Source organism: Pezoporus flaviventris, unplaced genomic scaffold (genome assembly GCF_033815535.1).
Source record: "Pezoporus flaviventris isolate CSIRO_AGI_PZ_B2104156 unplaced genomic scaffold, CSIRO_AGI_Pfla_v1 ptg000025l, whole genome shotgun sequence".
Taxonomy (NCBI): Eukaryota; Metazoa; Chordata; class Aves; order Psittaciformes; family Psittacidae; genus Pezoporus; species Pezoporus flaviventris.
Window position 1 is genome coordinate 14,194,960 of NW_026892573.1, and position 23,328 is coordinate 14,218,287.

The window sequence follows — 23,328 nt, forward strand, 5'->3', positions numbered from 1 at the left end:
GTGTATGGGTCTCTGCTTAGTGGTTTTTCATCCCGAAAAGCCAAACCTGAGGAGTTCTTGCTTTCAGAGAAGGGCGGCTCTGTTGAACAGGGAAGACTCAATTAACCAGTGCCTGAATTTTGATATTTTTTAAAAAACATTCATCCCAGCCTAGTTGGCAAAAAATCTTCCTTAAAAAAGTAAAGGAAGTCCTTTTTTAAGAGGGTTTTTCAAGGATCTGTGTGATTTCCAGGTGCTGTGCAAAGTCTGCCTCTCTCTTGAACTGGACACCTATAGTGTTGTGTTCCCTGTTTAGCAGTTCTGGTGGAGATGCTGACTGAAATGGTCACCCATAGATTTGCCCTACAGTAATTTCCTGTCCCATCATTTGTGATCCTTGAATACTTGGGACTGCACTATCAGTGGAATAGCAGGATTAATTGGAGGTAAAAATAATCCTTTTTGGGGAAAGGACTGTTTTTAATCCAGATTGTTTCTGGGCCTGAGTTTACAAGGTCTCCACAAATACTTGTCAGAAGGAGTGACAGGAGCAGCAGAAGTAGGAGCAAACAGGCTGGTTTGCCTAGTGGTTGGGGCAGGCCATCAGCAGTGGCACAGTCAAAACAACACCTCGTTGCCTGTGAAGCCTTGAAAGCCCTGGTCAGCATGCCTTAGGCTGGGAAAAAGTTCTTGCTCATTGTTTAGTTGATGTTTATATTTCTTTCTTCTAGGTGAGGAGGTAAAAAACCCTCAGAAGGCCATTCCTATTGGCATTGTGGCATCTCTGCTCATCTGCTTTGTGGCTTATTTTGGCGTGTCAGCTGCCCTGACGCTCATGATGCCTTACTACCAGCTGGATACCAATAGCCCTTTACCCAATGCCTTTAAATATGTGGGTTGGGATGGAGCCAATTATGCTGTGGCTGTTGGTTCTTTGTGTGCGCTATCTACGAGGTGAGACTGCTGTTTCTTTGTGCATCTATCAAGGCAAACATGTATCTCCAGCTCCTTTAAAAAATGGGGCATGTCAGGGTTTTGCCTTCACTGTGCTCTGCTGCATCAAGAGAGCCAAAACCAGGGATGAAATTCGGACCTATTGACTTCAAAAGGACCAGGATTTCACCCTGTGATTTCAGAGTTGCACGTGACCAGTATCACTTCAGAAACTCCCACCTGAGAAGCAGACCCAGCAGGTGCATCTCTGGAATATAAATATGGATAGAGTGACTAAGTCATGGAGGCAACTCCACAGTGCAATCACGGTTTGTCTGCAAGACATCCTGGCCTGCTGAGTAGAGAGCAGGCTTGTGTCAGGTAGTGAAAGGTGCATCTTCTGGAGTGTATGGAGCTCACCACATCCAGTTTGTCTGCGGGACAGCTATCTGGATGGGTGGCAGGGCGGGCTGGAGGCAGATATGTCATGTTCTGCGCTCTGGAAGCTATTGTTTCAGATAAATTTAGACATATTCAGTTAGGTAAGCAGCTCACAGAGGCTCACAGAAGTTACAGCTTTTTTGCTACCTGAAAGCCAGGCTGTTTTCATTCCCCATGGCTTGTTTAAGTATCCAGATTCTTAGAGCTGCACCTCAGTTGCTAGCTATCAGTAACAGTGCAGGGGGAGCCCTTGAAGAAGAAGCTTAAGTGAAGGAAAGCCACCTGTTCTATATCTGTACTGCCATAAACTTGCTTTCATTTGTGTGCCTGTGCTCCTCAGGAGGTGATGATATAAGTAGATCATTTCCCCTTTCTTTGTCCTTAGTCTCCTTGGCTCCATGTTTCCAATGCCTCGAATAATTTATGCTATGGCAGAAGATGGACTTCTTTTTAAATTTTTGGCTAAAGTCAATGAGAAAAGAAAAACTCCAATAATTGCAACAGTGACTTCAGGAATCATTGCAGGTAATGTCCAAAGACTTGTGCAAATGTGTGGAAAGGGCACATAAGCTCTTCACAGGAGCAGTTTAGGTCCACCTGACTCTATCCCACTTATTAGTTGGATGTATTGCACAGCATGACATCCCAGAGAGTGTCCTGGGTTTCCAGGGCATGCACTGGAGGGGCTGGGTGAGCATGAATAGCTGTCCCTCTTTCTCAGAGCTTATTGTTGCCATCCCATCTCATGCCAAGAATTGCTGTTATCTGCTCCCTGGGTGCTCTGCTGGCCTTAAAAATAATTAACCCCCTGCAACATGGCAGTCGGGGTGCCCAGCATCCTTGTGGCTGCTGGCCTGGCATGGTTGAAGACACTGCACTGCCTGTGGGTAGCAGCTCGGCAGAAGATGCCAGAGCAGCCGGAGACAGGCAGATGGTCCCAGTGGCACTGGTATTTGTTAATCAGTTAGTCTCAGCTGGCAGCCGTTCTGTTCTTCCCTCTCCCAGCCCTCAGGAATATGGGAATTAAACCTCCCAGATGGCAAGGATGAGCAGCTTACCCTCTTCTTGCAGCTTCCTTACGATGCCTGCAAATGCAGGATTAGACATTGATACAAGAACTTGCCACCTTTGGAGGGGAGTGCTGCTAGACTGCCATCGTGAGCTCTGAGCTCGTATGACTGGTGGTGTCACCTCTGTGTCTGACTGTGCTGTCTGTCCTCTGCTCACTTGTTTCTCCTTCTGAAGGCCTTTATACAAAGTTCTGTACAACCGGGGGTTGCCTGCTAAAGGTGTGTAAGCGCCGTAAGGTAATCCTTGAGGGATGGTAGTCTATGCCTTTGTCTGGAAATTCCATAATAGTCATGGTACCTCAAGATTCCCTCCTTGATGCTTGTTCCCATTGCATGTACAAGCCTAGTTTTGCCCCAGCTGAGCTGAGACACTGGAGCAAGGTGCTGCCTGTCCTCTAGCTACTTCCAGGAGATAACTGTTGCATTAGGGGTGCTGCGGCTATGCCAGGGGACTCCAGCAACAAGTCTGTGGCTTAAACACCTGCTTATTGTTGGTAGTTGGGCAATCATACACATATGAGACAAACAGGCTGGCATTTATTGTAGCAAATGGTTCCTCTGGTTCCAGCTAGTGAGGCTGTGCTGCATCCCTGCAAGTCTCAGGGTGTTCATGTGCGAAGTTGTGCCTCTCCTCAGCTCAAGCTAAGCACGGAGCAGGAGTCACATGTGTGCTGTGTTGTCATTAATGCTCCTGTGGTGCACATATTCTGCTGTGTTAACTGATTTTTCTTCCCTCTCTCACCTTCCTCTCCTCTTACAGCTGTAATGGCCTTTCTCTTTGACTTGAAAGATCTTGTGGATCTCATGTCCATTGGGACCCTCCTGGCTTACTCCTTGGTGGCAGCCTGCGTGTTGGTACTAAGGTATGGATGTAGAAATCACCTCTCTTGTACCACACAGACAGAAATCCTCACAGCGATCAGATGCCTTCATGGTTTCCATAGGCCCAGTAAAACCAAGAACATTTATAGCTTCAAGCATGTGAAGAATTTGTTTCTTTAAGCTGATGAGAGATTGTGCTATTTGGATCTGCAAGGGGGTCATCTGAATGCTTAGTCCATGCTGCTCCTGCTGTGGTCAGCCCTGAATGCCAGTGGGTGGGCGTGAGATATGGGTGGTCCTGGATGCCTTCATTGTCACCACTCCTTCCCAATGGTGATACAGCTTTAGGTTGTCTTACTTTTGGAAGAGGATTCAAGATAAAGTCTAACAGCAGCAAAAAGGATGAGTATGTGTTTGCAGGATCATTACCCTAGTGAATGGCTTTTAGAAGTGCTGAGCTCTCACAGCTTCCCTAGCCTAAGCTGAAAATTGAGTATCTTCATTGCTTGGCATCTCACAGACGACTACTCTATGTAGTACTCTACCCATGATGACTGTACTTGAAGATCACGTTACTGAAAATGCCTTTATGTGTTCCATGACTCATTCAGAGTCAGGTGGAGGCTTTTTACAAGCTCACAGCAAATGCATTGAACTAAGAACTATCTTGCAGCAGGTGAAGGGCCAACACTGTACTGTAATACGGTTGCTGTGTGCTTGTGCTGTCCTCTCTGCCCCTTGAAAATCCTTGCTGAAAATTCCTTGTCCATCTTACTTTTCCTCTGACTTCCCAGCTCCCTCTTCTCCCTAGAGCTGGAAATGGCTTCTTAATTTGCTTTTGCAAGCTGCTGTGTAGTGTAGCATTTTCCCCATTGCAGATTAGCAGAGCTAACAGGCTGTCCTGTAGTGGCCTGGGCAGCTGATTTGGCTGCCCCATTGGCTGCCTAATGAAGTAGCAGCTGAGTTGTTTCCTTTTTTTACCCTGCTGTGGCTGGACCCAAGGATTTCACTGCATTTCCCAATTTACTGTGTTTCACAAATGCCCTCGTTGCAAACACATTCCCACAGAAGTGATTTTAAGGTGTCTTTCGAAATGGCCCTTTCCTTTAGTCATGCTTGTGCAGGAGATTCACGAGAAAACCTTCTATAAAAGAGAGCTGAGGCTGGAAGAGTGGGTTTTTTCTTTATGGTTCCACGTGTTTTTTTGTCAGGGCCCTGTTGAGTGAGGTGCTGTCTATTCTTTCTTCACCTCTTCCTTCCCTACGTGGCAGCAGATAAGCTAGCAGAAGACACTGGGATGGAGAAGGACGGGACACAAGGAATGTCACCACGATCAGCAGTTGCTGGGTGTGATAATCTGCTGAGCTGTTAGTTTAGCCGCCTCCATGCCAAAACACAAGAGCTGAACTGCCACAGATAACACAACAGCCTGGTTACAGCTGTCTGCCAGTCCCTCTGCTGCTTCCTTCTCTAGTCCTCACTATTACTTGATCGTGTTTTGGCCACACAGTCAATAGGGTTTGTGGAAGAGAACACTGTCCAGTTTAAAACACTGACTACAACCAAGCTGTAGGTGATAATAGCAGACCATGTTTGCTTACGTCATGACTGCGTTATTCTGAGAATTTCCCCCCTGAAACAGAAGGGTGTAGACCTTCTGTGGGCCTATTCTGGTATTAGAGTGATTTGAGGCATAGCCATGACTATCTGTAGTACCCTGTGCCAAACCAATATGCTCTTTGTTTCATTTCCCTTTTCCTAGGTATCAGCCAGAGCAGCCTAATTTGGCATACCAGATGGCTAGGACAACAGAGGAGACAGATAACAATGAGTCTGTGAGCACCACTGAGTCTCAGGCTGGATTTCTGCCAGAGGAGGAGGAGAAGTGTTCCCTCAAAGCCATATTGTGTCCCCCAAATTCGGACCCTTCCAAATTCTCTGGCTCGGTGGTGAACATCTCAACCTTCATCATTGGTAAGCACTGGGCAGTGCAGCTTGGGGGCAGTGAGCCAGCTGATAGATCCTTGTACTCACTGTGGCAGGAAAGCTCACTTCCTTGCCCTGGTTTTGATAAGCTCTTGTAACGGCCAAAATAACTGAATATCTACAGATTAAATTTATGACTTGAAAAGAAATCCAGAGATGAGGGGGGTGGGTATATAGGGAGAAGGGCATATCTCTTACAGTTAGTCTTTTCATATGTTGCTGTTTTGTTTGCTGAGCTTTCAGACTCTGCTTTCCTCACTTGTGGTTTTGGTTTTCTTGGTTTTGGGATTGGTTGTTTGTTTGTTGTTGTTTTTCTGTTTCTAAAAAAAAGAATCTGTATGCTTTGATGTCCGTTTACAGGTTTCCTTATTGTGGGTAGCTGTATCTTGACTGCTCTTGAGCCAAGTGTTCTGATAAAGACTATATGGATTATTGCTGCCATCCTTGTTCTTTTTGTCAGCTTTGTTATATGGAAACAGCCTGAAAGCAAAACCAAGCTCTCCTTTAAGGTGAGTGTCCTGGGAGGTGTAGCTAGAGGTGGGAGGTGATGGGAGGAGGAAGTACATGTTGACCTGTTTCACAAGAGAGGTCCTGGCCAAGTGGACATGCAGAGAATATAGGCATGATGTGCAGTGCTGTCCATAGAGCTGATGGTTTGAGCTCTCCAGCTATTTTGTCTGTAATTTTTTGTAGTCTGTGCTCCTTGCAAAAAAGGATGTCTTACCAGAGCCAAGCTAAGCCTCTGAGTGTGGTTTCCTCTTGGAGTCTAACCTCAAGAGGTTAGCATAGATGCTTTGCTGCAACATGCAAGTGTAGCAGAAGTAGCATTGTGGCAAGCCTAGTACCCAGCAGTGCCCTGTGAGCAGAAGCAGATTTGGCACAGAAAGATGGACTGAAGGGGTTAGCTGGGAGGTTGGAGGAGGCAATCAGGAGGGGAAGCCTTGGGTCAGATCAGAGGTGACAATAGAGGACTTGAAAAGAAACGTAAAATGGTGCTGAAGTCCAGAACAAGCTGGGAGGGTAGAATTTGGTGCAGAGATGTGTCCAGAAGGGAAGGGCAGGACAGTGCTTTTGAAAGCAGATGGTTATAGAATATGGAAGAGACAGAGATCAGAAGAAAAAGGGATGATTTGAAGGGCCATGTCAGATCATGGATACAGAGGGAAAGAGAAACCAAGAAGAAAGTTTTGTGTGAGTATCAAAGGGGTACTTGCTAAAAGGCTGTGAGAAAGTGCACTTTCATATCCTGTTTAGTCCCCAGGGAGATTAAGGGGTGTCCATTCTTTGTTGAACACTCTTAAGTATGAGGAACTCTGTCATTTTCCTGCCTTTCCAAGCACACCATCCTTTCTGTATTAAACACTGGGAAGTTTGGGGGCTTTTTTACTATTATAATCCTGCAAGTCATATTTTGTCGTTGATTTCAGGTTATTTCCCTAATTTATTTAGTTAGTTTTGTATTCTAATGCCATCCTCCAAACTGCTCTCATTTCGACTGCTCTTCAATTACAGTTTTTCAGTTAATTCTCTGATTTTAATCATTTAATCCAGCCAGCATTGCCCAGAGTAGTGTTTGCAGCTCATTTTGTGATTATGGTCCCAGAAGTAGAAACAGAAATGTCCAGGAGCAGAAAATTTAGGAACTGTCATCTAGACTATTTTCTGAACTCACTTCTAAGGAGATCTCTTTGCCTTACGCTCCAGGTATTTTACCTCCTTCTCTTCCCCTCAGCCACTACCCTCTTGGGGTGGGGGTGGGGGGGGTGGGAGGGAATGAGACCTGTCACTTCTAAATCTGTAGTAACTGTTTCATATCTCCTTGTGGTGCTTTAGACATTTACAACCTGACTGTCAAGGGACTTTTCTCTAAAGTCTCTCTGGGAATCCAAGGCTGCCTGGTTTATTTCCCAGTTGTTTTTGTGTATTTCTTTTTAATAGGTAATTTGTCTCCCTTCTCCACTCTGTAGAGACATTACAGGTCTACCAGGAGCTCTGAGATGCCTATTAATGGTTCAGAGAGCACTTCAGCAGTCTCTGGATATATAATTTACCCACTGAGGGAAATCTCACTTGTCCCTCCTGACGTGACAAAGCCTGGTTTAGAAAAATACTCTCTGCTTTCTAATTTGTGTGCCCATCCCCTTTCTCTAATGATGTGAACAGATACTCACCGTAAATGTTTCTTGCTCTTTTGCTGGGGGCTTTTTTTGTGATGCTTAAGAAAGCTACTGCAACACTTAAACCTCTTTCTTCTTGTAAAGCTCCTTTTTCCTTAGGAGTGAAGTTTACTTTTTTTTTCAGTTTCACCATGTTCACAAAGCTTTCTGTTGTTATAATTTGACTTTATTGTTTATTCTTCTTTGATTCTCAGATCACTAAAGCATTCCTAGTATAGCTGCAATATTTGCTGGTTTTCTTCTGCTCTGGGATTATTTGCATTACATTGCTTAATTACTGTGGCACCTGCTGGATGAAGTTCCTCAGACATTCTCCTTACCTTCTTCTCCTGGTCTTAAGTGGTGCCTGTCATGATGAAGTCCTTGGTTTTCCTCTTCTTTCCTTCCCCCCACAAATATTTAGCATTGCTGCTAAAATTTCCCTCTTGCCTCCTTCCAGACCACAAAACAAGGACATTCTTACAACAGGTGAACAGCGTTGTTCACGTCCCTCTCCCACGGCAGACTGATGTCCTCTGGTTTTGTCTAACCTTGCCTTTTCTCATATCTGGCAGATGAAGAGTTGGTAACAGTAATCACTTCCTGTTTACAATGGATCCAGTATTCTTGCCTGCCTATTATTCATCCCTGTGGATGTAATACCATCCCTCTTTTCTTTTTCAGGTACCTCTTTTGCCCCTTCTTCCTGTTGTGAGTATTTTTGTGAATGTTTACCTCATGATGCAGCTAGACCTTGGCACATGGATCCGGTTTGCAGTTTGGATGCTCATAGGTGAGTTAGAGAAAAAACTCTGTGTTCAACATTACTAGATTTTGTTAATCATAAATTCCTTGTAGCATTCTAGGGAGGGATTCTGCACTCTCACCATCCTTGGGCAAACTTGATGACTCAACTGAAGGCATTTAGGCAGCGTGCCTCAAGCTTGTTTTAAATTCAAGTGTCTTGAAGCCTTTGTGAGGATAAAAGGACAACCCATGAACCATCTTATGGGTCTTACTGCCAACAAGAAACCACAGAGCGTTTATTGTTGGCTGGCCTTGTACTGCAGTCCAGGTGGTGGGCTTTGTGCTTCTGGAGCTGAAGGAGCTGAGCTGCATCCCAGGATGCTCCCAGTAGACATGTGGAGAAGGCCTGAAACACCCAGGGTATTTACTATGATGGAAAAATCAGTGCTGGTGGGATGGATGCTGTAGGTACATAAATGGAGAAAGAAAGCTCTGGGCAGAATGGACTCACTGGAAAACATAAGAGATTTTTCTAATTGGGCCCCCTTTTGGAGCTGGGATAGATGGTCTTTTAAAGACTGGTGCCTGTGTTAATGGCTTTTTTCCCAAAGGGAGATAGTGGCTGTCCACTAGAAGCCAGCCATGAGGTTGACTGAAGTTGCCCCTGGTGCAGCCTGTATTGTAGTGAGTGTGGTTCTGTTACCTTGCAGAGCTAACGGTGCCCTCTCCCCTTGGCTTCCACAGGTTTTATCATCTACTTTACTTACGGAATATGGCACAGTGTGGAAGCCACCTATGCTGCCTCAGCAGATGCGGAGAGAAACACGGATGCTGGCTCAGAGAGCTGTAAATGACTGCATGTTTGGCTATGGGCAACTGGGGAATGGCTGCAGTGAAGGAAGCTTTGCAAGTGGGGGTCCTGAACCAGGTTATGTCTGGTTAATCAGTGATGCAGGAATAAGGAAGCATAATGCGGGACTCCCCAGCCCTGTTGCTGCAGCTTGCGCAGTCTGCTTAGTAGCCCAGTTAAAAGGGATCACAAGGAAAAAAGCCACACCTCTGGCATACTCCTGGGAGCACTCTCAGCTAATCTGGGGCTATGCTTCCCTTCCTCCTTCTTCTGCGTTTTATTTTTTTCCCAGTGTGTAGAAAGAAAACTGCTTCTGTGTGCCACTTAACCTTAAATGCTGCTATGAAACCAGGCCTCACCAAGGTCTTTCTTTCAGTAGCCCCAGGAATTACCTCCCCACAGATACTCTACCTGATTTTGCAGTGCTACTGTCAGGTTTAGAGCAGATCCGTCCTTCACCTGATGTGAGCTGTACCCCACGTGTACGCACAAGAAAAGGTTCTCTCCAAACACTGGCTTTCACCTGATTAAGAAAGCACCTGCAGGACTTGCATTCTTCAGAGTATCAGATCTCATAGTTTTTGTGTATTTAACTTTTTCTTAACTGCATACTCGTATGCTTTAAGGCACATTGCTGCTGTGAATTGCTGGGAGGGTTTTCAGTTGCTGCTTGTTGGGTGAATGGTCACTTGTCAGCATGCAGGGAGTGCCAACAGATGTTTCTGCTTATATGCTCAGCAGAGGGATTGCCAGCTTTCCGTATAAAACTATGTAGTGCAAGAACTTGAATGGCTTGAAAAGAGCGGGTGTCTCCAAAGAGCTCTCTTACTTCTTCGCCTCGGAAATCACCAGCGCTGTGGCTGCAGTGGTGGGGTGGCTAGTAGAAGGGAGCCCAGCTCTGGTAACAAGCACAACCCTGTTTTCCTCTCCTTGCAGCAGTTTTATGTGCTGGCCAGGTGGCATTAGCAAAGGATTTGACGGTGAGACTTTGATTTGGCATTGGCAGGTGGAGCATGTTTCCCTCCTGAGAAGGGGAAGCATGGGAGGATCCTCGGTGGCTTGAACTTCTTCCATGAGCAATACCTGGTGTCTGCCCCCTGCCCAGGGGAGGGCTGTGAGGGTGCGCAGGGGCTCCTTGGTCCTGGTAGAGTATGCAGCCTAGAAAACACTGCTAAGCTCTAGGGTACAACTTGCTGAGAAGAGCTTTCCCTTTGTGGCTGGAGATCATCTCCAGAGCTGAGCTGTTGGGAAAGGTGGGAAATGAGAGTTCAGACCAGGGTCTGTGTTTGGTTGACAATGCCTTGGTTTTGCTGTAAGATGAAACATTTCCTTAATTTTCTGCATCATGGCTTTCCCAAGCCAGATTCAGTACCCAAAAAAAAAGTTTTGTTAAAGCGTAAGTAAGATGGGCATTGCCCCTTGTTGTATCACTGATTTAAATTCAAACGAACAGGGGAGGGAGATTAAGGTTGGATATAAGGAAGAAATTCTTTACTGTGAGAGTGATGAGGCACTGGAATAGGCTGCTCAAGAAAGTTGTGGCTGCCCCATACCTGGCATTGTTCAAGGCCAGGCTGGACAGGGTGTCCCTGCCCGTGGCAGGGGGTTGGAACTAGATGATCTTACAGACCTTTCTAGTCCAAACCAGTCTGTGACTCTCAATTCACACTTCAGCTTGTATTGAAAAACAAATCATAGAATGGTTTAGGTTGGAAGGGACCTCTGAAGACTGTCTGTTCCAGCTTCCCTTCTATGGCCAGGAACATTTTGACTAGATCAGGTGGCTCAAAGCCCCATCCAACGTAACTTCAAACACTTTCAGTGATACATCATCCCAAATCACCTCTCCTAACCTGACTGGATGCTTTCCTAGGTGTCTGTCCTCCACACTGCTGTCTCTGAACACTGGACAGTCTTTAAATCTGTTTGTCAGCATGGCTGTTGCTGACAAAAGGCCAGGCTCTTGTCCCTGTTGTTCAGTTGGAGAACTGAAGAACAGATCCCTGCATGACTTAACTTCGTACAGCAGAAAGGGGAAACAGACCATCTCCTGGGTTACACGGCTGGACCGTGGTCTCTCACAGGTCTCCAAGAGACACTTGATACCCTGTCTACACTAAGGAGTTTTAATTTTAGGTTCCTTCTAGTATACTGGGGACCTCTTATTGCCAGGGTTGGAACTGGGGTGAGTGAAGGCATTGTGTTCACTGCCTTCCAGGATGCGTTTTGAGTGCAGTTTCCTCTACAAAATGAAGTCAGGGCCAGCTTCAGTCCCTGGGTCTTGACCATCTGCCAAGCCTTTGCTCCTCCAGCAAGTACAAAGTCTTACTCAAGCAGGGAGAGAATAATACAGAAATGAAAAGCCACTTGGTTGAAGTCTGTTTTATTTAAATACAGGCAAGGTCGATACAGTCCATAGCCTTCCAAAAAGCACTGAAGATGTGGTGGGAGGGAAAGAAGATGAAAACTCGGAGGGGAGCAAAGTTTCCTGTTTTACCAAAAATGCAAGGATATTTTTCCCTACCTTGGGTACAAACTTCTGAGCAATTAAGACATTCAGAAGTGACCATATGGGGGTGAATTCTGACTGGAAGTGTTGTCTCCAAAGAAAATGATTTAAGAATATGCAGATTTCTTGCTGTATGTAAACTTTTTCTTAATATTAATATTTTGTTGTTAATATTAACTTATTTTTGTTACCTGCCTAGGGGTCTGGTTTCGTATTTATATTCCATAACTTAATTTCAGCTTTTGTGGCATATAATAGCAGTATGTAGAAGGGAAAGACCTGATGGGGTCATTTTTCATCAGTTGCCTTTTCTCTGAGAAATTTAAAGACTTCTGTGTCAGCAGATACAGTATTTAAATGTGCTATTACCTGTATCAGACCCAAAGCTAATGGAGGTGAGGAGCCTTAGTCCCATCTCCCACTGTTCCATCTTGGTGTGTTCAACCCATCAGTTCCCTTGTGGTTGGTGCTGCCGTCTCTCTGGCTCTTTGTTGCTACTCACCAGATACAAGCACATAGAGGTAGCCTGCAGCCCTGCAGAGTGACAAGGAAGCGTAGGTGTCTCCCTGGCTCTCTTGTCTACCTGCTTCCCCTGTGTCCAGCTGTACCTGGGAATATCCTGGCCTCCTCTTCACATGACTTGACGTGGGAGGTGGACCAGTGAGGAAGCGGAGAATTAGATCTGCATACCCCTGCCCCATCCCCTCCTGGCTGCATCCATCCCTTGCTTGTATGTTTCATAAGCTGAAAGGCAAATTTGACTGCCTCCTTCTAGGACAACATCAAGGACTTTCTGAATGGGTGTGGTTTTATTATTGTATTTTTTTTTACCTCTCTGCTGATGTCTGTATGTAACATAGATCAAGCCAGGTGTCTCTTGAAGACACACAACTGCTGCTATAACCTTGCTGTTGTGGACAATATGCTTTCATTCGAGATTTTCTTTGTAAATAATGCAGTTATTTTTTTATAGGAATGTTTTGTGCAGATGCGGAGCATTTTGCTGTATGAAGGGGTGGGAATAGAGAAGCAATACGTTTGCTTGCCATGAGAATAGATCTGGTTTTGCCAAAGCTGAGAGACATAGTAAAAATGGCCTGCCTGATCTTTTGGAGGAGGCTCTGGCCTGAAGGACTGACCTTGTTTCAGTGTATTTAGTTGCTCCCAGTCTGCTTGGTAGAGAGGAGCCCTCCAGGTGAGCTGTTGGAAGGTCCTGCTGATGGCCAGCTCACAATGGATTGAGGCAGGCAGCACCTAGGCTGCAACTTCCAGTCAAACAGCAAATCTGGGTGTGTAGACAGCCAGCCTTTCTCCATGAAAACTGCTGCCAAAACAGCTTTTCCCCCATCCCTCCCAAATGAATTGTTTGTGCAAAAATTGGTAGCTTTTGCTTATTTGCTTACTGCTTTCTTTGGTCACTAAAAATCATTACTGTCTGGGTTTCAGCTTCAGTTTGACCTTTTGCCATCCATCAGGGTGGAGTTTGCTCCTGGTCCGTGCTGCGAGTGCCTGTGCTGGTTGTCAGTCAGATATCTGTCAGCAGGAGGGGGTACAGGGCTGACCCCTGCCCACCAACCCCATCTGAGCATGGCAGGGACCAGGGTGTGCTGCAGGCAAACTGCTGCAGTTTGGAGCCATTCGTGCTTGGTTGCAGTAGGGTAAGGGGGCTGCAGGGGACCATACTGGTGAAAGCACTGCCACGTGTTGCTGTTTATTGCCAGGTTTTAGAAGCGTAAAGTTTTAACTGGCAGTGCTTACTGTGAACACTCACCCTTCGTCTATCCCAAATGAAAACAAACTCCTATTCATAGTGTACAGAGGGTGCCTGTCACTGCATGCTGCCCCCATTCCTACTAAGTCAGAGACCAGAAAGCAATATGGTAGGATATTATGTTTATATTTGTAAAATATGCTGCTTTGGTGATTGCATTTTATATACTAATGAATTCCAGTGGGATTTCTTAAATTCTCTCTCTCCCCACCCCCAAAAGCCATGTACACTGAACATTGCTGTCATCTGCCCAAATGAATAAACGATGATGTGCAGGTCTGGCAGGCTTGAGGGGCTTGCTTTGGAGAGGAGGAGCAGGAGTGGTGCCAATTTTCATTTAGCAGGCTCCCCTGCAGTCTCTCCCCTGCATGCAGCTCAACACCCTCCCCTTTCAAAGGAAGCCTCTTGCCTCTGGGAGAAAAGCCTCTCTCTTTTTAAACCCTTGAACAACCTTATGACATCCACTGGGCCCAACTTTACAGGCAGGTTCTGTTTCTTCCTCATTAAAAAGTTGCACTTCTTTAAGGCTAGATATCTGTGTACACAGTGCATCATGAGTTACTCCTCATAGCCACCTCGCCTTTCCGCAGGTCCATCAGCCTGATTTGGGATGCCAGCATTCCAGCATCCCAGAATTGAGCTGAAAGCAAAGCTGCCTTGTCAGTGCTGCCGGTTGCTCTGCCTGCTGCTGCTCAGCTTGTGGTGTGTCACCCATTTCCCGCTCCAGCAGCAAAGCCTGCCCCATAGACTCCCCAGACTGCCTTACGCTGTGTTACAGTTGCAGTGGGGTCCTGTGGGGTGTCTGACACCCAGCTGGAAAACAGATGATCCTGGAACGTCTCTGCCAGCAAGAGCCAGACCTCGGTTTCTCTCAGGGTTTTTCTCCTGGCTCGCGCTCCAAGACGTGGGGTTCCTCTGAGGCCAGCGAGAGACGCCTCTTCCTCTCTATGCCATGTGGGGCTTTGGCTTCAGCAGAGTGACTCGTGGACTTGAGACAGCAGTGGGAAGCAAAGGGTTGGTTCTCTTGCAGCACAGTTGTGCCTTCCAGCAGTGCTGGGCACAGGGAGCAGGAGGAGCTGCTGTCAGCCCCGAGGTAGTGTGCTGGCAAACCTAGTGTGAGTTTGGGGCACATATGTCAGCAAAGGGGTTGTTACTGACTGAAGCCATGGAAGAGTCTGTATATATTTATTTTTTAATTATTAAGCAAAATGTAAATACCTTTCTGTTGTCTGATGGTCTATTTTCCTAATGATTTCTCAGAATTTCTTATGGGCATAATAAATAGTTTTAATGCTTGTTCTGCAAACAGGTCTGTTTTTTATTTTTTTTAATCTTTGTTTGGGTTGGAGGTTTTGGGTTTGTTTTGGTTTTTACCACGTTCATGTAGCGATTAAGGCCTTAAGTTTTACAATGTGAACCTTGCCCCAGAGCACAGCGCGGGTGTGCGGCTACTTTTTATCCTGGCAACACTGTAAATAACTTCTCCCCTGAATGATGCTTTTGGAATTCGGAAGTTCACTTGTAATTCTGTGGTACAGCATTAAAACATATTTCTCAGTATCCAGATAAGTGATGTCTATTGTTTGCCCTCCTTTGTAAGCCTGCCTGTTTTGCAGCTAGTTCCAACTTCTTGCTGGCTGACCCAGTCTCTGCAGGAGGGCACTTGCTCTGGAAGCTGCTCGTGTTAACTCTGCCCTGACTCAGATTTGCTGAGGCAGGTGGGACAATACGTGGTGTGGGGGACTTGCTGCAGGCTGGGGTGGATGCTCAGAGCTGAGCAGCTTGTTGCTGCTGACACTGAGGCGAGTCTCTTCTGTCTTCTGGTACCAATTCAGGTATTAGGTGGGACTTCCCAAACCTGCAGAGTTAGCCTAAAATTTACCCAGGTGGTGTGAACTTCGTTGGCATTGCAAAGGTCAGTTGTCTCGGGAACTTGGGGCTGTGTAATGAATGAAGAGTTCTGCTCTTTTCTATGGGGTTTTCCAGGATAGGATCTGCAGGACAACACTGACAACCAGGAAGAAGTCTTGTCTGCTCCCTGCCATCACCTCATCCTTCGTTTGCATCCTGCTTGTGTGCCCTGCTGTAAATGAGTTGGTGGCTCCAGGAGCCCTGCTTTCCTTCTGCCCTCAGTCTTTGTCCTTCCTATAGCTTCCTCTGTGCCAATTGAGCCAGGGGCCTGGTGAAAGACTTTCCAGGAGGATGTTACCAGGCACATTCCCGAGGTGGGGTGTGCCCTGACTCTTTAATCCTTGTGGCAAAGCCTGAGGAACTCTGTGCTCTCAGTGGAAGGGCAGGGCAAGGGGAGGGTGTGTTGCAACAGCAGCAGACTGGCACATTATGAGAGTACGTGTTTGCTGCCGTGTCTGAGCCATGGGCGGAAATGTTCTCCTTACCACATGCTGAAGCATGACACCTTAATAAAAACACTGCAGGGAACAACCCCTGGTCACCCAGGAGCCCCAGCTGCACAGGAAGCACCCTTAGAAAAGGAATTAATGGGATTTTTGATCTAATTTATAGCCTGTTATCCATAGTTGGGTAACTCAACCAAGCCCCCCTGCTGTCAGGAGGCTTATGTGGTTTTCTAGCTTCAATCTTTACTGTACTGGGGTAACCTTCGATGGGGTTTCACTTCTAATCCAGTTTCTGTGTGCACAGACATACAGGAAATGCTACAGGACATGCTGGTTCATATGCGTCAGCCCATATGTGTGCTGGCGCATGTATTTATTATCAGGAATATATTACACTTATCTGTACATCATAACTGAAATTATACAAACTCTTCCTGTCATCATTAGCCACATAGTAAATGGGACCACAAAACTCTTGCTGCATGGGAAACTGTACAGAGGCTCCTCAGCGTGTCCATGGGACACAACCACCATCAGTGCAGAGACATAAAATACCTGATTTTGCACTTGATAGTTTTCCTCCCCCTGCCTATCACCACCACAAGCCTTTGCCGCTGGGCATCACTTAGTCCTGTCCATGCCCTCAGCTATTTGAGGTGCCATTTGAATGGGACCAAATGGCACATTCCCACAGGAGAACAGAGCTATCCCAAAGCTCTCCATGCCCCCAGCTCATGCCAGCTCTCCTGCTATCGCACGGCTGTTACCCGCTCCTGGTGCCACTCTCTGGAGCTGCTCCAGAGCAGCAGCAGGCTGTTTTATTGCAGCCTTCTGCATCAAATAAAGATTAACCAACTCAAACAGCATCTTCTAAAGACATAGGGGCAATAAAATCCTTTTCTGCTTAGTGCTGGCTGCACTCTCCTGCCAAAGGCCACGCTACTCTGCCAAACGGGAAAGCTCCCACTGTGGCTAAGGCATTCGGGAAGTCTCCAGCCCTCCAAAACCAAAAGCTTCTCCTTGCTTGCCTTTGAGCAGGGATGGCCAGGAAGCAAGGATAGAGATCTGGCCCTCACACTGCTGGGAATGGCGTGGTCACTTTGCATGGTCACAGCTCCCCGGCAAGAGCAGGAGTTCCCAGCTTGGCCATGCACTCTGGGGAGTGCTCCCCTGGGAGTGGCTGCCCCACTCCACAGCTACTCTGGCACACAGAGGCAATGGGGGACATGGCAGAGGGAGAGCAGGAAAAAGGAATAACTTTTGGGGGGGAAAAAAGTCCATGTTTCTGGGCTTGTACGAGAAGGAACCACCCTTCACATCCCTGCAGGGATGGGTGGCTGCCTCCCTTCTGGTCAAGCAAAACTTCCTGCAGCTTTACCAGTGTTTGGGCAGGCCCTTGAGGCTGTGCCAAGGAAGAATCTAGGGAGAGGCAGGATTGGGAGGCAAAAGGTAGATGGGAAAATGATTGGTAATTATACCAAATGAAGGTGGAGCTGGGATTGGTCCCAGTTTTCCCAACGTAAAGGCCCCACTCCCAATTCACTGCTGGAAGCATCTCTTGCATATGAATTTAAACCGATAAAGCACCAGAAATAGAGGGAAAGAATGAATTGGCCAATAGTATGTTCTAGTGTGTTTAGCATGGGAAAGTTTAGAGTAGCATCATGGTAACAGTTCTGGTTGTATCAGCTCACCCAACTGCATCCTGGGCTGCATCGAAAGCAGTGTGGCCATCAGGTTGGGGGAGGTGATTCTACCTCTCTACTCCACTTTATTCCACTTGGAGTGCTGGAGTCCTCAGCCCAGGAAAGATACGGACCTGTTGGAGAGGGTCCAGAGGAGGGCCACAAAAGTGGTCAAAGGGCTGGAAAATCTTTTGCATGAAGAAAGGCTGAGAGTGTTTGGGTTGTTCAGCCTGGAGAGGACTCCAGGGAGACCTTATTGTGGCCTTTCAGTACTTAAAGGGGAATTAAAAGAAAGATTGAAAGAGATTTTACCAGTGCCTGTAGTGACAGGACAAGGTGCGGTGGTTTTAAATTTAAAGAGTGTAGATGTAGATTAGACATTAGGAACAAATTCTTCCCTGTGGGGGTGGTGAGGCGCTGGCACAGGTTGTCCAGAGAAGCTGTGGCTGACCCATCCCTGGCAGTGTTAAAGTCCAGGCTGGACGGGGCTTTGTGCAGCCTGGTCTAGTGGAAGATGTCCCTGCCTGTGGAAGGGGGTTGGAACTGGATGAGCTTTAATGTCCCTCCTAACCCACATCATTCTATGATCTTATGATCTCATTGTATCAGAATTGTATTGGCAGGATGAAACATAGCAATGCAGTATTGCAGATATCTGTGCATTTAGCAGGTATAAAAGTGATTAAAATTGTACTTGGCAAGAAGGGGCTTTATGTGCATGTGTGTGCTAGGTATCTATCTTACGTTCAGGTTGTACTTGCTGGACACACTTAAAATCTAGTAACGCATTTCAACAGTATTAGTGTGGCATGAGCTATTCTAACAAGATGCTCAGTTTACTCAGTATCACAGTATCATGCAAAAGCTGCTACAAAATATAGATTTCTCTAAAAACGAGAAAAAAAACATTTTTTTTTCAACACTTTGGAACAGGCCACAGACACTGACAGTGATTGAAGCTGTATCTAAGCTGCAGTCTGTGAATCCTGAGCACTCCGCAGGAATGCTGAAGCACAGCTCCTACACCAGCGTATGGCGGCGCTGTGCAATGCCACCCTGTGAGCACTCCCACACCACGGGGATTTGCTGCAGGGACCTTCTCCCGCTTTGGCCCTGGTGCTGGGAGCAGGAATACATGCAGGCTCTTGGTCCCAGGCTGGATAGAAACGCATCTCGCAGGTCCCTTTTGTTTTAATAGCTATGCTCAGGGATGTTTTTTGCTTGCTGGCAGCGCCCATGGGGGCCTGCATCCTGTCCCACCCCAGCCTCTCACTGGCCTTGCCACCCCATCGTGTGGGGGTCACCACAAGCATTTCTTTGCTTCTAGGTAGGAAGTTAAAGGTAGAAGTTAAAGGTACTTTAGCCACTCTTTGCCATAAATGTTCAAGGTGCTCTGTAGCTTTGGCTAAGCTTTAGCAATCTGAAATAACACATATGTGTGGAAGGAAAGTAATTCTGACCTTGTCTGTGCCCATATATTCCGCTATGCTGTGTTTGGTGTTTCAGCTGGGAGGAGGCTGGAGCCCCAGCAGGTGCCCATTATCTCATCCCCGTACTGGAAACCTCTTGCCCAGCAAAGGTTAAGGATGAACAACCTGTTTTTTCCTTCTTACTTACAGGACTTGAAATAAATCAAAATGGACAGGAACCTACAGCCAGAGGTTTTGATTGTATCCAAACCAGGACAAGGTAAACCAAGATAAGATCTAACTAGGATTTAAAGACACTAAAATTGAAACACGTTAACCGGTAACCTCTATCAAATTTGCTAAAAGCCTCATGTTTCTCACCTCTAGCATATCTCCACTAACAATATCAATGCTAAGATTTAAAAAGCGGCGAATGGTATGTGTATATTGTCTGGTGTTCAATGCAAAGGTGACGGTTTCAAAGGCAGTACTGTCTCAGAATTTCAGAGTCGCTGGTGTTCATGTTACATAGAGTACCACTTGGTGGTCGTTTGGAAGGCGCTTCTACTTCTGTGTAACTTTCTTCTAGGTTGGGTATAAATATTCCTGGGAGGCTGAACAGAAATGCATTTTGTTTAGATGCAAGTCTTAGGCACGAGTTAGAAAACTGCTGACTAATGAAAATATATCAGCACTTAGTAGTATCCAATAATATAAAAAATGCAATTCAGAACATCTGCAACTACATATATATGTGTGTGCGTCTATATATAGGTATAAAGGTACAGTACGTACATATATATAAACACAGACACATATACAGAAATATTCACAACTGGAATTGTATTTGTAACTAACCTGAAATATTGCAGCAAAAGTTCGTTCTGATGAACCATTAATAAAGTATTTTCCAACTCCTGGCTCTAACCACAGTTAAAACATTAACAACTCAAACATTTTGCTATCCTAACTTTCTGCTGTCCTAGCTTTTTGCTATCTTTTCTTGCTACCCTAATCAACACATCAGAACCAAGAGCTCCTATATTGGGACTATAAGAGTACCCTGCCTAGTGTAAAGCTATGCAGCTACTAAGCGTGCTTGCAGCCATGAGCCCTGGGCGCCTGCTGATGGTGATAGTTCCTTGGATGGTAACATTTAGCAGATCAGAAATGCATAAAAGGCAGGGAACCTCCGGCGCTGAGGGCTCAGTCATCGCCGCAAGGTTCTGACTTTTGCTGGAGAGGAGTTCCCTGATGAGCACCGATAAAAAGAAGTGGGTGATGAGGGGGGCAGTTTCACGGGGCTCACAGCTTCTCCTTCCTGCAGCTTCCAGAGGAGCTCTTCATTAGTCCTGCTCAGCTTTTTCTTCTCCTCTACTTCTTTCTCAACGTACTCTTGAAGATTAGCATTCTCCTCTGACAGTTGCCTGGAGAGGGAAGCAGGACAGCATGTAAGGCACACCACTGTAAAGATGGTGGCATTGATGCAGCCAGCACTACACAAGAGGCAAGGCCCTGAGCACCTCCTTCCATCCCATCCCATCCCATCCCATCCCATCCCATCCCATCCCATCCCATCCCATCCCATCCCATCTTATCCCATCCATCATCTGCCCCTAGGGCTGCAACTGAGCTGCCCAAGTTAGACAGAGTTGCCCCATGTCTTTTCGTTGCTGGGTGAGAAAGGCATCTCCACACGTGACAGCTGCCCCCCAGTGTCTGACTCTGCCTCCAGGGGTGCCTGTGTCTTTGCTTTACACCTCTTTCAGGCACCTCAGCTAACAAAGTATATATGGGGTGAGTCCCAACCTTCCTCCATGGCCTCATGCAACTGTCAGCATCATGCGGGGCATGCAAAGGTGCCGAGGGCTTTGTGCATTGACCACGTACTCCAGATACTTTAGAAATGGCCATTTTCCCATACAAACAACAAAATAAAAATTGGAAATTCCTAGAAGAAAAATTTAGCGTATTTGTTTCATTAATTATATACTCGAAAGTAGCAAAAATGCAAGAACAGGATTGTCCACTCAAGGACAGAGGGGGTGGGGAGGGTAACTAGAAGTTTAGGCTGAGATAAGGCACTCATGTGTATGCATCCTCCCTCAGCGCTGGCCTTCCCTGGGAGAACATGTGTTTGTGAGTAGGGTGGGAGCTGAAGAGAATCCGACCTGCTCCCATAATGGGAAACCAGGAATGCAGAACACACCAGCTCCATGCCAGTCCCATGTTCACACCCAGCTTTGGCTGCTGTCAGCTGGAGAGACTTCAGAGCTGGCCTCAGATACTTACCTGGGGATGTAGGTAAGCACAGTGGTTTTAGAGGTCCTCTTCCCATCAGTATTTGCTTGTGGCTGAGGTGGTTTTACTCCTCCAGGAGCTGCCATGCAATGAAGCTGACTGGGGCATTATCTCCCCTTGTTCAGCACATGGAGGAAAGAGGTGCCCAGCATGGGCTTCTGGCCTCTTTTTGCACAACCTATTCACTGGCACAGCAGTTTCTCTCCGGCAATGTGCCCATAAACCTCTATGCAGCCAAACCCACACCTGATGGACCCGAGAGCCCTGGGTCAGCCGGCACCTGTGCTCTATGCACATGCAACCCCTTGGCCTGCACTTCTGCTCCTGCACCAAGAAGACCACAGTCTTCACAGATCAACCCAGCATGGCCTGCCCCAGCCTGCAGATAAATAGCAAAGAAGCAGCACAAAGCAGCACACTCCTTAAATACTGCTTTGCCCCGGCTTCAGTGTCTGGTTACAGACACCTTTACCCTGTGGCATTTCACAACACAGACAGCCCACTGATGCTTGTAACACTGCCCAATTTTTTTCCAGAGCAGCATAGCAGCTAGAGTAGTCCCCAGAGGGGGATGATCCAGGGGTTTAGGCCTTCTTCTGTCTCATCAAAGATGAAAATCCAAAGTCCCAACTCTGTCGGACTCTCACCCTTGTTTCTCAACCCTTCCACCAAAGCTGTGCCATGAGCAAGACAGCATCTGTGGAGTGGCAAAGCAAGAGCAAAGAGGTGAGAGGCAGCAGTTCCATCCCTGACTCTTGTAACCAGCTGCTACTGCACGCAAAAGGAAAGGACTCTGCACCCTCCATGCTCCTCATTTTAGATGATGTCCTGATGCAGGATGCAGCTCAGCTTCAAGGCCTTCCCTCCGCTCTGTCAATGTTTGTGAGGCTATGGGTCCTTTAGCAGCTCCTTCTTCCTTGGTCCCAATGAACCCTCTATTCCTGACTGCCCATGACAGAGATGTGTTGTCCCCAGAATGCCCTAACCCTGGGGAGCTGGTGCATGGAGGTGTCCTATGGGCACCACAGCCTCAGTGAGTCTGCTCTCATGTAACCAGGTGACTGGTTTTAAAAGAAATGGGGCAGGGCGGGCACAGTGTGGGACCTGATCCAGATGTGTTCTGGGCATGTGTTGGAGACATCACCATCCCAGAGGATGTGTGTGGCAACACCTTTCTTCTGCAGCCTGTTACGCTTGGGCAGGAGGCAGGTCCTGATGTGATCCGCCTGGGGCAGCTCTGGGCATGTATCTAATGTGATTTACAGGCACTTAGGATGTTACAGGAATAAAACGGGGAGGCACCTAACCTCATCCCCAGCAACTGGGTGTGGATTTTGGATGCACACGTGGAATTCTGCCCAACTCCTTCTCTGGGTATAGCCTGAAGCCCATAGCAGATGTCATGGACTGCTGGTCCACTCTCATGGTATCAGCAGTCCCTGGGTGGGGATGGGGGGTGGGGGGCATTTCTGACTTTTTTTTAAAAAGATTTATAAAGAATTTCTGCTTTTTTAGCCTTGGGTCCTACAGAAATGAAGCTGAGGTGAGCACAAATAGTCTGTTCCTTTCGCACCCCCCTGCCAGTTTTGAACCATGAAGCACTGGCTGGTAGAATCCAGGGATTAAAGGACATAAGTTGGCAGCAGTTTTCAGAAAGCTGCTTGCCTGGTAGAAGAGGAAAATCCTATTCACAGTCCCTTTGAGAACTGGCTGTGGCATGAGCTCATGGTCTAACAGGCACAACAAAGTCCACATGGGAGCTCACCCTGAAGAAAGAGCTCCATAGGAAACTGCTTGCTACACATGGAATTGCTTTTTCTTTGCAGTGTCTAACAAGACTGTCAATAAGTTATACACAAAGCCCCACTACATCCTTTTCCAGCCAGCTTTCATGGAATCATAGAACCTTGGAATCATAGAACTTTAGAATCATAGACTGGCTTAGGTTAGAAGGGACCTTAAAGATCATCCCTGCCATGGGCAGGGACACCTTCCACTAGACCATGTTTCTCAAAGCCCTGTCCAACCTGGCTTTGAACACTGCCAGGGATGGGCACCCATCACTGGCACAGGGATGGGGTGCCAATGTCTTGCCACCCTCATGCTGAAGAATTTTTTGCTAATGTCTAATCAAAATCTCCCCTCTTTCAGCTTAAAGCCGTGTCCCTTGTCCCTATCACTACAGTCACAGAGAAAATAAAAGCACATGCCTTCCCTGCCTTTGTGATGCTCTCAGTGTGTGACTGGCTGGTAAAGCTCACATGGGTATTGGGAACAGGCTTGTCACTCCAGCACAGACCTCACAGCACAGT

The 23,328-nt window shown here is 46.8% G+C and overlaps 2 protein-coding genes across 9 annotated transcripts in view; one reads left to right on the forward strand and one right to left on the reverse strand.

Moving 5' to 3' along the window:
• SLC7A1 (solute carrier family 7 member 1) overlaps positions 1–23,328 on the forward strand; it is a 57,766-nt gene that overhangs the window by 25,319 nt on the left and 9,119 nt on the right. The window contains exons 6-14 of one of the 5 annotated variants that reach the window (XR_009744164.1): positions 711–933; positions 1,739–1,878; positions 3,184–3,286; positions 5,008–5,219; positions 5,592–5,740; positions 8,072–8,180; positions 8,879–8,980; positions 18,926–18,995; positions 20,043–20,092. Coding sequence is in view for 4 of the 5 variants with exons in the window: in XM_061457581.1 (XP_061313565.1) it covers positions 711–933; positions 1,739–1,878; positions 3,184–3,286; positions 5,008–5,219; positions 5,592–5,740; positions 8,072–8,180; positions 8,879–8,988 (1,046 nt within the window). In the remaining variant the exon portion in view is untranslated. Of the gene's footprint in view, positions 1–710; positions 934–1,738; positions 1,879–3,183; positions 3,287–5,007; positions 5,220–5,591; positions 5,741–8,071; positions 8,181–8,878; positions 10,996–18,925; positions 19,252–20,042; positions 20,093–23,328 lie in introns of those variants that run through there. The other 4 variants (XM_061457582.1, XM_061457584.1, XM_061457583.1 and 1 more) reach the window with 4 other exon arrangements.
• Positions 19,389–23,328, reverse strand: part of MTUS2 (microtubule associated scaffold protein 2) — a 280,586-nt gene continuing 276,646 nt past the window's right edge. For all 4 annotated transcript variants that reach the window (XM_061457570.1, XM_061457571.1, XM_061457569.1 and 1 more), the window contains one exon: positions 19,389–20,142. In XM_061457570.1, coding sequence (XP_061313554.1) covers positions 19,926–20,142 — 217 coding nt within the window. In that variant the 3' untranslated portion in view covers positions 19,389–19,925. The remainder of the gene's footprint in view (positions 20,143–23,328) is intronic.